Here is a 15,280-nt window from a genome sequence, read left to right as displayed (position 1 = left end):
ATCCCAGTGTGAATCACACAGCTCCATTCATGTTTAGATTCCACTGCTGTCAGGTGCTGTTCTGGAAAAGGCACATTTGAATCCCAAAGCAATGTCAGCAATCGAGTTTCAATCCAGTAAAGCAGTTGCTGGTGATCTTGGTCTGCCTTCCCACAGACTTAAAACCTGGGTGTAATTCAAATTTCTTGGAATAAACAGGCTTCGAGGCAAGGATTTCAATATGGAACCCAATTGACTTTTATTGTTTCCTTGCATCCAGCATTTTTAACAATCCTTCCTTGTTAGCACAGACAAGGAAGCTTTTTTCAGGTTTGAGAACAAAGAAATGAAATGACAGAGGCCTAATCTTGCTGGTGTGCCCAGTGAGAGCACTCACAAGGCCAGGTGTCCTGTCACCATTCCTCTTTATACTGATCTGCAGGGTAATCCCCCCAATACTTATTATTTCCATAAAAAGGTAGATTAAGGAATCAAAACTGTATGAATAGAATTTTTTTAAAAAAATTAAAAACCAAAGCACATTCCCAGATTTTCAGTTTTTCATAGAAATTATACATCCTAGGAATAAAACAGATCAACATTTGCTTCAGAATTTGATTGAGAAAAAAAATTAGGTTTTCCTACAGTTTATTTATCAATTCCCTGACCCACAACAGAAATCATTTACTGCAGGAAAAAACCAAGGTAGTTGGCAAGATTCTGCACTGCAAATCACACAGCTCCTCTTCTTTGAAGCCCCTGCAGTTTATTATCCAGGGAATACCAGTGGTCCTAGTCAACAGCAAAAAAGTCTTCATACTAAACTGAAAAAGAGAAGTCCAAAAATAGCTACTGAGAGGCTTTCTGAAACAGATAAAACATTGCTTTAGACACAATTCAGTTGCAGGTGGACACCAATTTCCCTCAGAGCCCACAGGCCCAGGAGGTTTTGTGATCCAGCCCTCCAGGCAGCAAGTTGGGCTTTGCAGGACTGAGTCTAAGGAGGCCAGAACAGGCAAATGGCAAATCTCAACAAAACTATGTCTTCCTGGGCACTGGGTAATGAGGAATTCTTAGATGAATCCAGAGGATTGGTTACCTCTGCCCAGCTCTCCTTTTGAATTTTGACTCAATGTACAGGGTTACATGGTCAAGCCATCTCCATGAAGAGCTCTTAATAACCCAAACACTGGGCTTCCAACCAGCAGACTGATCATTTTCATGGAAATCCAAAGGAAACAAGGCGAGCTGGGAATGCTGCATTCTGATCAAAGGGATCTAGTGCAGTGACATTCCTTGCACAAAGCATTTGCAATCCAAAAGTAATAGGCTTTCTGGCCAGAGAATTGTATTGCTGACCTTGTATTAACTAGTCCCTGTTTGTAGCAAAAAATAGTAGTAGTTCAGTTAAAACAGAAGTTCAAGTAAGTCCCAGTAGCCAAACCCCAGGTGTACTGCCCACTAATGCCCATGCTCAGGAGAATCCATTCCTCTCAATAGAATGTGTGTTCAAAATAACACTCACCTTGCTCATTTAACTTAGGTTAAACTTTCTACATCACATGAGTAACTGAAAAGGCTAAAGAATTAAACAGGTAACAGCAGCATGGGGAGACATATCAAGGCATGGCCCAAAAGATGGTTTGTATCTTTTAAACTGAAGAATTTTTTAAAAAATAGTACTAAAAAAAAAAAAACTGAAGAGCCCACTCAAGAACTCTTCTTTGTAGCCTGTCCCTTTGGGACAGAACAAACCATTTTCAGAATGCATCAAATCTGAGATGGTCCTTAAGGAAAAGGTCATGTGAAAACAAAGTGTATTACAATCTGCTGATACAGCTGGGCAGCTCTGATTGAATGTGGGGTAACAGGAGATGTTATCTCCCTTTTTCCTCTCCTCTTGCAGGGCTTCTCTCCTTCCATTTGCCCTCGTGCTCCATCCCCAGAGGAGTCACAGCAGGACTGGATCCCCAATGCCGTGCTCTGGGTCGCAGGTGAAGGAGATGGTGATGGCAAAGCGAGTGCCCCAGTGAACCTTCTCCACACGGTGAAGGTTCTCCGACCCAGAGGTGAAAAAGGAAACCCGGCCTGTAAGGACAAATATTTAATCAGTGACATGGAGTTTGCCTCTCAGCTCTCTCCACACAAGTTTAGCTGTTGCCTCAGTACCTGAGAGCCCACAGGTCATCACACAAACTGTTATGAGCTTATGCTGCACTCTGACAGCTTTATGTACTGTTTAAAACATACATTAATCCTTTGTGCTGCGAAGCTGGAGATGTAATTCCACTGTATCTTGTAGTTTATAAAAGGCAGGAGGAAGCCAAAAACGTCTGAAGCCAGTTCTTAGTTGCCTCAAGTAAAAAAGTGCAGCTCTAGTGACTGTCATCAAAGTGTATTGATTTCCTCCCTGCTCCCCTTCTAGTCTTGGCTCTAATTTTAGACCAAAGAAGGAGGAAGTACTAAAGTCTTCAAAAAGTCTTCAGTGACAAAATGCTCAGCAGGTTTACAAGCACCTGTGGCAGTTTCTCAACACTGTACCAAGTATTTGCTATTGCTTTCTGTGCCTGCTCTGATCACTCACTGTTCAGTCAGGTTACAGTTGTGTATCAGTCATGTACAAATTCACTTTCCTTAGAAAGAGCCACTCCATCAGTGCATTGCCTTGGGAATTGTTTTAGAAATGCAAGTGCTTCCTGCTGTGCCCCATCCTGCCCAAGCTCTGACCATCACCACCTGCCTCGGGGCTCTCCGGGCCTCACGTGGCATCCAGGTGAAATGCAGTGACTCTGACGTGACAGCAGAGGTACACTGGCATCCCACTGGATGAGACAGCAGAATGGAGCCCTCTGCACTTCCACATTATTAAACTCTTCTGAGAACAAACAAGTTTGATGTTCAGCAACTGACTCCAAACTGATGCAACTCCACGGGACGGCTCCGGTTCTCCTGAGGAACCAAGGAATGCTCACCTGCACAGCTGCTTTACCCCAATAGCTTGTGTTGTCCCTACTCGGGCTTTTTTCCCACTGTTCAAATTAAAGTTCGTTTCAAAGGTTATCAAAGGGAACTCCTGCTGCCAATCTAACTGTGCCTGGGATGCAATCAGGCAAAATGAAACACTTAGATGCCTATTTAGAGTCTGCACAAGATAAACTTACCCCATCCAACCCTTACCCCATCCAACCCTTACCCCATCTCCACTGTAAGGACGGGCATGTAGCTGGTTTGCTCTTCTATAAGTGATCCAAAAGATCCAGAAGTTCCTTTGCTTGTGGGGGACTGGGACAGAACCAGGCTGGCTTTATGGAGCTCAGTTTACCCACTAATCTCTGAATTCAGTCTTTGGGAGTAGCCCCTGAGTCCCTTTCACACTGGTTCCAGCTCACATCTAATCCTCATGCAGTTCAGAGTCTTTCACAGCTGCCAAGCACAAGTCATATCATACTCTCCTGTTCCTGTGGCTGCACATCAATAATGGGTAAAGCTTTACATATGTAAAGAACAGTCATTCATATGCACAGCTCATTTCCACCTTGGTGTCCTGCTTTTCTGGATGAAAGGCTAAAGGAAGGCAACATGCTCCTACCCTACAAGTGTTGCAATGAGTGCTGCCCTCAAGGATTTCATACAAAGTCCCTGTGTCATAATTTTTTTTCCCTTTTAAACCTTATTTCAACATCATCAAAGCACTTTGTTATATCAATCCCTCACCTACTCACCCAAAGCTTTGCCTTAAACTGACTTTCAAGCTGTTTTGTTTGATCTCTTTCTGGAAGTTGTAGTAATTCACAGTGGGACAAGGTTCAGTGTATTGTTTAAGCCAGTTAAACTGGATTTTTTGGCTACACAGAATGTCTTTTAAGTTCTTTCTTTAATAAATATGTCTTCATATATATGGTATCTTACAGCTCCTTGTGTATTGGTCCCATATCCATCAGCTGGGGTCTCTGGGTCACTGAACAAGGCTACAGTCAGTTTTCAAAGATGCTTTGTCCTCACTTGGGAAGAATTCCTTTTAACCTTAATTTCTTTGCACAGTTTTTGAAGCAAAAGCACACTCTCTCCATGGTACATTATTTTTAAGAGTTCAATGCGAGGGTAAAGAATGTTAATTCCCATCCAACAAAACCTTCCAGGGGTATCTGACAATATCCTTATCCAGAGACTCATGGGGAAAAGACACTAGATGAAATAAAGCTGTGCCATTAGTAAGAGATCTCTATTTGACAACACCACCTGCATCTACAGCTTGTTTTCTCTTCCTTTCCATGTTTTCTATACTTTCCAGCATTAAGTGCTAGAAAGTGTTCAGGATGGAGTTTGGCCAAGGCTTAGCTGATGAGCTGCTGTTCCTTGCAGGCTGCACAAAGTGTTCTTGTGGTGCAGCTGTTCCCCTTCCCAGGTCATGGATACACCTCCAGCTCTGCTTCTGGACCGGGATTAGTCCAGAGCTCCATCTCCAGGTGGAGCTGCTTCCCAGTCCCTCTTTTCCATGGTCCTCAGGCATCCACACAAGTTTTAAAATACTTAAGAGTAAGCAAAGGATAAATTGTATTTGGGATGAAAAAACTACTGTCATGGGAAATTCATTGGAATGTGCCACCCTGTGACAGAGACCAAGGACTGGGAACTCCCCACGAGCTCTTACAGGAGGCAAGACTTTAATTGTATCAGTGCTCACCACTTATTCTCCTGATTTTTTGAGAATCCATCTTTGCTTTGATCCACAGGAATCACTGTTTATGAAGACATGCAAGTGCCAGTCCCAAGCTCCACTGCTATGAATTTTATGTGATCCCAATTTAGATGAAGCAACACTGTTATTTTCAGGAATAATATTTAACAAGCAGCAAAAGCAACAGACATTTCACTATGCAGCAATTTTGTCCCATTTAATTGCTCAAACAAAACCACTAGAGGAATATATGTATTAAATATGAGCTTTTGCTTTTCTCTGCTTTTGCTTTCCCAGATTTAATTCATAATTGCCTCTTAGCAACGAGTTCTTTTCAGATGTACTCAGAAAACATCACCACCACGAGGAGCAGCAGACAGGTGGGAAAAAATTATGCACTCAGCTATGTCACAGTAAAAAGTCAGTATTCCCATAAGACTTGCTCTCAGGAGATTTTATCTGTCTTGAATTTTAACTTTCTGTTGCACTTCCATAAACAAGCTGCCTTCAATTTGCTACCCAACCTCTCCTGAGAAGCAGCACAGACTGGAGGAAAGTACAAAGGAAACCATTTTCAGTGACATCTACACCCCTGACATGTAACTGTGACCTCAAGGAAACAATTTACTCTCCCATTTGTTTCCTTGTCTCTAAAATGAAAGTGGTACTGACCTATTCTAACAAGGTTTCTGTGAAAATTAATTAGTGAGCACCAGTACAATACTTGGCAGTTAACACACGTTCTCTTTTATAAGTATTATTAAAAAATACCTTCTGCTGTTCTTATTCTGAAGGAAAATTAGTCAGGCACACCAGGTTAAATTATAACAAGGTATAGAGAATATACAAAAAGGTTTTGAGAACCATTCAAATATTAACACCCCACAATGCTCATAAGAAAAAATGCTACAAGATTATTATGCCTATAATACTAAACATTCATTGCATAACTTAAGTTGGAAGAGACCTTGGGAGGTTACCTGGTACAATTCCCTTTCTCAAATCAAAGCCAATTTCCAGATTATATCCGACTCCTGAGTCCCAGCAGGTTGCCCAGGGCTGTGTCTGACACACGAGTGCAGCATCCACACACCTCCCAGGGGTGTCTCAAAGCTTTTGTTACCCCTGTATCTCCTGTGCCTGATTTTTGAGTGTGGGGAATGGAGCAGATGATCTCCAGAGGTCCTTTCCCACCTCAGTTATTCTGATTACACGTGGAACAGGCCCTTCACAGGAATATCAGCTTTGGTAATCACTTGTATTTGCAGCCTGTTTTGCCACTGGATTCCAATCCCCTTCATGCTCTCATCCTTCATGTGGTATTGCCCCTTCTGCTTTCTTGGCAGCATCCTTCTGGCCCTCCTAGTTTAATTCACTGCCAAATCTCCTTGTAAACTCCTTGGGTCATGAGAACATCAAAGAGAAACTGCAAATTATGTGTTAGATTGTCTCAACCATGTAAGGGAATGACAACTGTCCCCTTGCTCTCCTCCTTGGCCTGCTGGACACCAGGGAAGGGCAGGGGCCACCCCTGCCTGGTGCCAGTGCCAGGGAAGGGATGCAAAGCAGAGATGGATGAATGGAAGGGGTCTCTCCTCCACCCACTGTCCATGGCAACTGGTTCTGCTGCTCAGGAGGAAATGAAGCAACTCATCTGTCTGCTTAAAGGGAGGCAGGAACTGTTTATTTGGCACCACAGGTCTGTTCAACATCTTCCATCTTGTGCACTGACAGCTTCGACTGTCTGCTTAACATTTATCAGCTCTAACTGTTACTTGGGAAAGAAGGAGAAACTGCATCTCATCTGCTGAGTGACACCAGGACAAAAGCACTGCCAGGGAAACTGCACAAACACAACTGTGTTCTTCTCCTCCTTGTCGTCTGCTAAGGATTAATCACTAATTCATTCTCATAGCAAGTGTCCAAGGAAACCCATCAGATCATTAGGCAAAGAAGCTGATGATAATACTTTCTGCAATCACACGAAACAGAACTTATTTAATATACTTATTCAGTTACTTATAAATAAATGTTGAATGGGGAGAACTTTAATCAAGTCCTTTAAGCAAACCCCACAAAAGGAATGTGGAGTGACAGTGTCTGTGACTGCCCTGATATGGGGTGAAGAGAGCCCCCCAGAAGAGAGGGCACAAGCTTCTCTGAACAATTTTGCTACATATATGTCAAGCACAGAAGAAGAAAGAAGCCTATGGCCTTAAAAAACCCCAAAAAACCCCTACCTGCAATGAGCATCAAAACCTAGTTACAAACTTGTCCTGAAATTACTTGCTGCTATAAATAAAATCACTGATTCACACAGTTAATTCCTCCCACAGCCACCTTGTAAATTGTAAAACTATTATCAGTACTATCAAAAAAGTACTTGCTTTTCAGTTTAGAAAGACCTGGCATGAAAACTTCCAAATTACAGTTTTTAAAGAAAATGAATGAATTTATTTCCTACTAAAAAGTACATAAACATTTTTAGACTTCAGCAGAACCCCTGCCTGCTTCTCTCCTATCAGCACAGTTGGCTGCTCAAAATCCCAAGTTTCTTCTCTGTCTGAAGGTGTGACAACCCAGGGGAGTATTTAGAAGTGAAATCTGTACAACTGCTCTCTCCACATCAGTTATGAGACCTTTGGGCTCCATTTCTTCTCCGTACAGCCAAGAGAGGGACAGGGACATCACCCTGCTCTGCCTTCCAGTTGTCCCCTCAGTGCTCAACCTCACCCAGCCAGGATGCCAAGTCTGCTCTGCTCCTGTGTCAGAGCAGCTGCAGGAGTTCCAAATTGGACCCCTAAAGAAAAGTTCTCACTCAGAACAAAGTGTTGCAATCACATTAAATAACCTCCACATCATCTCTTTTCCTTTTCTTGACCGTCCCAAACATGGCATGGTCAGTAGAGCTGTGGTCAAATCACATGGATGCCCAAACTGTGGGGTTTGGACTTCTGATAGAGCAGGAATTCCCCCTTACATTTAGTACATCACTGTAGCACAAGCACAAGGGTAACCTCTGCTGCACACTTATTCAAAATACACCCTTTAAACAAAAAGGCTTCACGATTGCATCTGTGGCATGTGACACACTCACAGAGCTTAGGAACCAAGAAATGAACCATTATTTACTGAACCACACAGTGAAACACAGCTGAACCTGGGATTTTGTTTTACTTTCCATTCTTCCAGTGGCCCAGCCAGTGATACATTTACTGACCACTGCTCTCCTCAGCAACAGCTGCCTCAACCAGACAGTGTATTTATCTGAAGTCATTAATAAAAACACCATGTTAAGTGCAGGTCTGACCTGCACTCCCAGGTATCTATTGCTTTATGGGCCTAATTAAAATAGTATTTCATTTAATGCCATAATTAACCTTGATGACATAATAATGTCATCAAGCACTGCTAGAATACAAAACCAGAGCCTGGCAGCCAATTATCCTTCCACAGGTAACAAAATAGAAAGCAAAAGAAAGTCTTCAGAGTTCTACAGAGAAATGAGGAGCTATTTTCTCTGTATTTTTGTCACAATTGCAACAGGTCCTCCTTTTTCTACCATTCTTCTTTGCAATCACCTCACAGTCCCTGGTGCAATTTGTGATGAGTATTGTAAATCATGGACTTTGCATGGCTGGTTCTTACTGAGCTGCATTTCCTTCTCACCAGGACTGGCAGCTACTGCTGGAGAACTTTTTAAAAAAATCCTTCTCAGCTTTCAGCTGATACTGATTTAACTTCCAGATGTGCTCCAGTTTTTACTGACTGGAGCAAAACTAAAGCTAAGAATGGCAGGAGATTATCATGATCTAGACTGAATCTGGATGATGTGGCTTGAATACAGAGAAAGATCAGACTATCTCAGCGGAGGAGAAGAATGTCCCCTGTTCTATGATACAAGATAAATTACTAAATACATGCTTTAAACACATTTTTCACACCTTCTGTTAATGCTGGTGTGGGAGTCCTGGACCTGGAAATCTTACTTTTCATGTCACTGTGCTGCATTTCCTCAGCCTTTTGTAGGGAATTCCTTGAACCTGATTTTTTAAAGATATGACAGATTCTCACCACTTCATCTGGAATACTGCACTTATTATCATGATTCCAGGATTTGAGAGGCATGCAATATCTAACCACTGCAATAAAGCTACACTTACCTCAGTGAATGCACCCAGAGACCCCCAAAGCCCATTCCTGCACCATGAGAAAGCCTCGTGTGCATTTGAACACACACTGTCTTCCATCCTAAATGAAAAGTAATCCAACTTCCCGAGTTCCCAAATATCTCATACCTTCAAATCAAATGGTTTACACTTTCAAAAACACATTTCTGACAGCTGTGAGAATATGCTAAGTTTGATATTCAAGGAAGAGCCATGTTTCACTCTCCAAAGCACAGAATTCATTTTGCACCACAGATTATTTTCTTCCACAAACACACAGAAGAAGTGACTGTGACCTTTCCTTCTACCCTTGTATAATAAACAACTTGTATGAGGAACAAATTACCTTGTAAGCTGAAAATAAGTGCAGCAAAACTGACCTTGAAACCAAATTTACATGCAAATGATGAAGATAGAACCAGTACTGAGATTTCACCCCAACAGCAGGGTTTTCATCTACACTTTATGATAAAGTGAAGTCTGTGTCCTAATATTGTCAGTCCCCAAATGCACACAAGACTTCAGAAATAAAATTTTAAATACGGTTGACACTGACAAGCTTAGCAGCAGAAAGTATACCAATTTTATGGCTGAAAAATGTCTTGCCATTTCTTCTTAATCCTCCTCTATCTACTGAAGATTACTAAAACATGTCTCAGACCAGCAAAAAGAAGTTAATGTGGAAAGGTTTCATTTTGAAGGACCTCATTCAAAAGGTTGCTCTCCTGAACAAAACCAACCCTGGTGCAAAGGGTGAAAAAAAAATACCAGTATGATAATTTTGGCAACAGAATTTCCATAGATATTTAAAAGAAACAGATAGTGCTTTAGATCTGTTTCTTTGCACAAAAAAAAATGTTTTCTTTTCAAAGCAGTATTTCCCTTGGCAGTAAGAATTCTCTTACTCATGGTACAGTGAGTTTCTTGCAGCAGACAGAGGTCCTGACTGAAGTCAAAAGACACACAGACACTTCTGCAGCCCATCAGGGCACAAGAAAGATGTGTTCCTTCGTGCCAAAATTGGTTATGAATTAGCCAAAGGTCTGTATACTTGAACTGGCATCATGGTGCTGACTTGTTCATGTCTGTTGAAAAAAAAATAATCTCAAAAGCCTCGAGGTTAATAAATTATAATTTCTCCTTAAAGTTAGAGGTGTTTGTTAGTAACAGAACTAGGGGATGTTAAAGACCATCCTACAAATCAGAGTCTTTCACTGAAATATGTGACAGTTGGGACTTACAGAGCTCTTAGATAATGCACTAGTGATATATACTGAGGGAAGGGATAAGCATTTTAATTGAGGCTCCACTCCTAGCAGAACAGTCCTCCCTGTCCCCCACTGCCTGGCTAACACTGATCCTCACCATTAAAGTGCTGCAAATGCATCTGGAGCAGCAGTGGGACTTGCCCAGGCAGCACTTTCAAACACAGGACATCCCAAAAGGTTTTATTTTTAATTGCTTTTTCCTTTATTCCCAATTACTGCTTTTCTGCTCAGCTGCATCGCCAACAATGACTCTTCTGTCCCCTGCTGTAAAGCCTGACACTTGGAAAAATAACTGCTCACAGAAAAAGAAACCTGCCCATTTGGGCACACAGCATCAGGCTCCCAAAATGCAGCCTGAGACAACAAGTGCCAGGTTTTAGTTCTTCAATGGCATTAGCAATACAGAGAAGGTAAATTAGCTGCCAAGCACTAAAACTGAACCAGTGATTATGACAGTCATCTCTGAAAAAGCCTGGATCTCCTAAATGAGAAGCAGGAAAGCTTATCAACATGTGGCTTTAAAAGTTGGGTTGGAGTGACAAGCCAAGCACCAAGGATCAAAAGAAGCGTAAAACAAAACAAAACAAAAAGCCAAAGAGGCAGAAGGAGAGGAAAAAACACTGCAGAGGAACATTCTGAACATGAAAAATACATCATCTTGTGCCAGCAACAGAAAAGACCCTGGGGTCATTCTCTCCCAAGCCACATTTTGTCAGCAAGAGGAGAAGTAAGTGCAAGTGCCTTCACGTTGTGCTTCACCTCAGAAGCTTTTCTCCTTTGCTCTCAGGATGTCAGCAGTGCTTCAGGTTGTACCACAGGTAGTGACACAATCATGGACCCCTGACAACTTGATTACACAGAGGAGTGTGTTAGAAAGGGGTAACTGGCATTAAGATGAATTTTCTGTTGTGTACATGAAGCACATTGGAGCTGTTCTTTGCACTGGTTTGTTTTAATGGGTGTGTGCAACCCAGGCCTGTGGTACCCACTGCCCACAAACCACCTGGGAAAGGGAACAGCCACAACCAGGTGCTGTTAAAAAAACCTCAAAATGACATCAAGAGCGAACACCTTGCAGCAGAAAACCTGAAAATGAACTGGATAGGGCTGAATGGAAGCAATTTCACAGTTACAGACTTTTGGAAATTAAGTCAGGGGCACCTTGCATACAGTGCCCCTGCACTGAGCCAGGAGACAGCTCTCCTCCCACACCCAGAACTCAGCTATGATTTCTACAGCTATAAACACATGTTAATCTTAGAATTGCATCTGGCAATGAAATAGTTTCATGTGCTCCCTTGCAAAACAGAGCATTTTGCAAAAGGTGACACTTTCAGCTTAGGGTTTATTTCCAATCATAAAAGCCAAAATAATCAAACATACAATTCTTGATACCAAACCCAGAATGCAGATAATCTCAGTTTATCTAAGCCAGTATTTCTGCAAGTGAGCAGATCACTGTGATCCATAATTCAAAAAACACCATCCCAATTTGCAGGCAGCAGTAGTCTAAAGTCAGTTCTGCTTGGGGTAATGCCTGTCAGCAGACAATTACTGAGGCTGTCTTTAAATGAGTAAATTTCCATCTTTTCTGTCTTGAAAATAAAATACAGAACACAGTAGGAATATAAAGTTGTCCTTGGCTTTTTTTTCCCTGCAAAAGTGTGGCTGGTCTTGCATTATAAAAGGTAACACTGCTGGAAGCTCAGCACTCACCTGCCAGACAGATGAGCTGAGACTGAGCTCTTTCTCTCTAGACATCCTGCCCTAGAGTAATTCTAGTTCCAAATGATCCACTTCTTATAAAAATCTCAAACCAGCCTCAAAGGCTTTTTATTTAGGTATAACTGACAGCCATCAGAATGCTCATCCCTGTCAGATCTCCTGGAAGCAGGGATGGACTTATAACCATGTTCCAGCAGGTTAGCAGAGCTGTGGTAATCAATCATCTTCACACCCAGCCCACAGCCATCTCAGGGGATTAAGACCACCTTGAACAGCAAAGGAACTTCAGGCCAGTCTAAAATAAGCTGTTTATTTTGGATTTGCTGCAGTCACAGCTTTGCTCTTGCTGCACAGTGCCCTGCTAAGCTGTCAGAACTGGATGGCAGTTCCTAAGCCCTACAGCTTTCAAGGAAGTCACTTATTGTGGCCCAGATATGTCAAACCGTGGCCACATTTTGGCCTTTTTTAATCCTTACTTTTCATGTCATCAGTGTGAAGACAGAATGCTGCATTATTACCACACACAATCCCACAACATGTGCCAGCCCACCCAGTCAATAAATGGCACCATGAACCATTTCTCCTGCAGGCAAAGCCAGGCTGTACCTGCTCGGGGCTCGACTGTCTTGTTGGAATCTGCATCCAGGAAGACAAACCGTCCTCCCCCGAAGTCCTGGGTGTAGTCAGAGAGGTAGAGCAGAGAGGTGTAGTCAAAAGAGCCATAAGTCACCTGGGGGGGAAGACAACATGACCAAAAATTAACCAAATTCTTACTCTTACCTCTGCAGAGCACAGATAATTAAGCAGATAGATCTGATGGGTTATTCTAATTATCCAGTTTTGACACAAATCCTCTGTGTTTATTAGTCTGCTCTGTTACATGTACACACGTGCTACACACACGAGTAGCCTGTCATGTTTATTATCACAGTTTCCATAACTCCAGAAGTGCTCCTGTTGATTTCCATCATCCAGGAGCAAAATCAACACAGTGCCAGAAGTCACAGCCCTGCCTCGTGTCCAAAGTACAGCAGAGCTCAGATTTGCTTACACTGTTTCAAGATAAAGGTTAATGAGCAGAGGAACAGCCTTTGACTAATGAATCCCACCCATTATCTAACCATGGTTATAGATTTCTGGAAACCTCACTTTTCACTTCTTCAACAGCTACCAGGCAGGAGCTTTGTGGTAATAATAAATCAGACTTTCCAAATAAACACATATTTGTTGGAGGAACTTCCACTCTTTTCCATACAGGTTTTGTTTAAAAACCTTCAAACGTGACTTTCTAAGTCTCTGCTTCTTCTCAGCCTACAGACCAAACATCCCATTTTTAAGTATAACAAAGTGATTTTTCCTTCCTTGTAAAGCATTATGTTTGCTTGATATGTACATTGAAGATGGAGAAGAGAAATATTATATATTAATGCTCAGAGAGAAGCTATCTAAATATTTAACACTGAGTTTAGCTGATTCTGAAAATATTTCCTTTCATATCTACACGTCACCAGCAATTCAAAACATCCTTAAAATCAATGGCTGTATTCTCCCATTTCTTACCAGTAAATCACAGCTCTAGAGTTCAGCATTACACTGTCAAACAGGGAAATGTGCAGCACAGTAGTACTCTATAAACACCCAGCATTTGCAGAGTGTTTTGACTGACCTGGTGACTGTCAGAGGTAGGTGCTACTTCCAAACTTTGAAGTTTTCTAAATATTTTCAGTTATGTTTCAAGTTACATTCATTAGTGCCAGCTAAATTTTTGGCTCAAGAGCAATTGTACATATTATTCTGTAAGGGCAGTGACTGAAGGGAACAGAGCAGCAGATGGAACAGGAAGACATTCTCATTCTTACTCATTTTATTATTTTGACCATAAGGGCTTAAAGGCAGAAAGCCAGATCTGGTGATAAGCTGCACTACACAGCCTGAATCACAAGAATGAGAGAAATATTAAAGTGATCCCCTTCCCCCCAATATTCTCCCAAACCTTGGTAGCAACACAAGGCAATAAAGGGGAATTAATGAGCAAGTGGTACTGCAGCACCTCAAACCAGCCATTCTGCAGCCCTTCTCATGCAAATCAGCTCTGCAAAGCTATTTTCCCCTTCATTGATTTGGTGATAAAACTTCCCATCAATTTAAGGAAGGCTTCCAGCCAGCAAAGGCACGAGCACAGTGAAGTTCATTCAACTCATACCTGAAAATTTAAGGCAATAAAATTGTTCTTATCAAGTCTTCAGTGGTGCAGCAATCTCTGCTCCCTCAGTGCACTCTCCATCCTCTCCAAGGTGGCTTTACCAATTCTAAACCTTTAAGGAGCTGCCTACAAACCATTTTAGCCTAACCAAACACATCTAATTGCTATAGATGACTAAATGTGCAAAGAAAAATGGCTTTTCTGTTCCTGCCCTTATTCATTACTAACTCTCAGAGGCAGCCAGGCCCGAGAAATCCAACACTGTGGAAAGGAGGCACTAAATTATACTCAGTTAAAATGCTAAAAGTCCTCCCATGTATATCAAATGTATTTGTTACCCTGGAAAATGATTTCCAGTACCAGACAGGTTAGTAATTTGAATCAGAAGTTCACACTATGTGAGAAAAGCTGTCATTAAAACCAGGGGATAAGCCATACAGCCACAGCAAACCAATTTTCTCCAGCTCCTTATGAACAACTCAATAGAAAAAAGGCAGGTATTTCCATTCAGCCTGATATGTCACAGAGTTAGTGTGCTCTTTTTGAGCACTCTTTACCCAAAAGAAGTCAAACATAGCTAATATTTAATGGCAGATGCTCATAATGATGTTTATGTGATAGTTCTTTAAAGGCAATTATTATAAATATAACCGTCAGAAATAGCCAGACACATTTTGCAGTGGCACCCTCGGGTTTTTGAGGGACATGTTTATATGCAACTAAACAGTTGTAGCACTGTGCAAGAGGTCTGCAGTTACTAAGAAGGACATTTAGGACAACATCCTCTGCCTTCCATTGCAGAAGAAAATTCACTTTCCAGCCAGCATCGGTCTAGCTTGTATCTTGCAGGAAAAAAAAAAAAGAGTAAAAACTGCTCTTTTCTCTATCTACTCTACCTATATCTGTGTAGATAATCACAAAAACATCCTTGATAGTTTCTCCTAGTGATCTATTTATTGGTAGGAACTATTCAGCAGACAATGGAGGACAGCAAATCCCACATCTCTGAATTACAGGGGGCTGTAGGTGAGCTGAGGTGACAGCTCTGAGCAGACACGAGGATCAACTTCCTCAAAGGACAAAGATGATGCTGTTTTAAGGCATAGTGAGATCTCTGGATGTATTTTATAAATGTGTAACAACATGAAGGGAAGAAAATAAGAGTAAAAAGCCAGACTCAGCAGCCAGAGGGGAGAGGGCTGGGGGGGGTTTGGGGACATGGAGAGCACGTTGTAGGTGAGGGGACTTTGAGGTTTGG

General features: G+C 41.8%; 1 protein-coding gene across 1 annotated transcript in view; it reads right to left on the bottom strand.

The window, feature by feature from the left end:
* Nucleotides 1-213: 213 nt before the first annotated feature.
* The window catches only part of OGFOD3 (2-oxoglutarate and iron dependent oxygenase domain containing 3), a 34,725-nt gene continuing 19,658 nt past the window's right edge, over nt 214-15,280 (bottom strand). The window contains exons 8-9 of the mRNA XM_032706738.1: nt 12,426-12,549; nt 214-2,067 (exon numbers count right to left, since the gene is read on the bottom strand). Of these exons, the coding sequence (XP_032562629.1) occupies nt 1,931-2,067; nt 12,426-12,549 (261 nt within the window). The 3' untranslated portion in view covers nt 214-1,930. The remainder of the gene's footprint in view (nt 2,068-12,425; nt 12,550-15,280) is intronic.

The sequence above is a fragment of the Chiroxiphia lanceolata genome, chromosome 19 (assembly GCF_009829145.1).
Source record: "Chiroxiphia lanceolata isolate bChiLan1 chromosome 19, bChiLan1.pri, whole genome shotgun sequence".
Lineage (NCBI taxonomy): Eukaryota > Metazoa > Chordata > Aves > Passeriformes > Pipridae > Chiroxiphia > Chiroxiphia lanceolata.
Note: the sequence above shows the minus strand (reverse complement) of the source record. Positions and strands in the feature narration are given on the sequence as shown.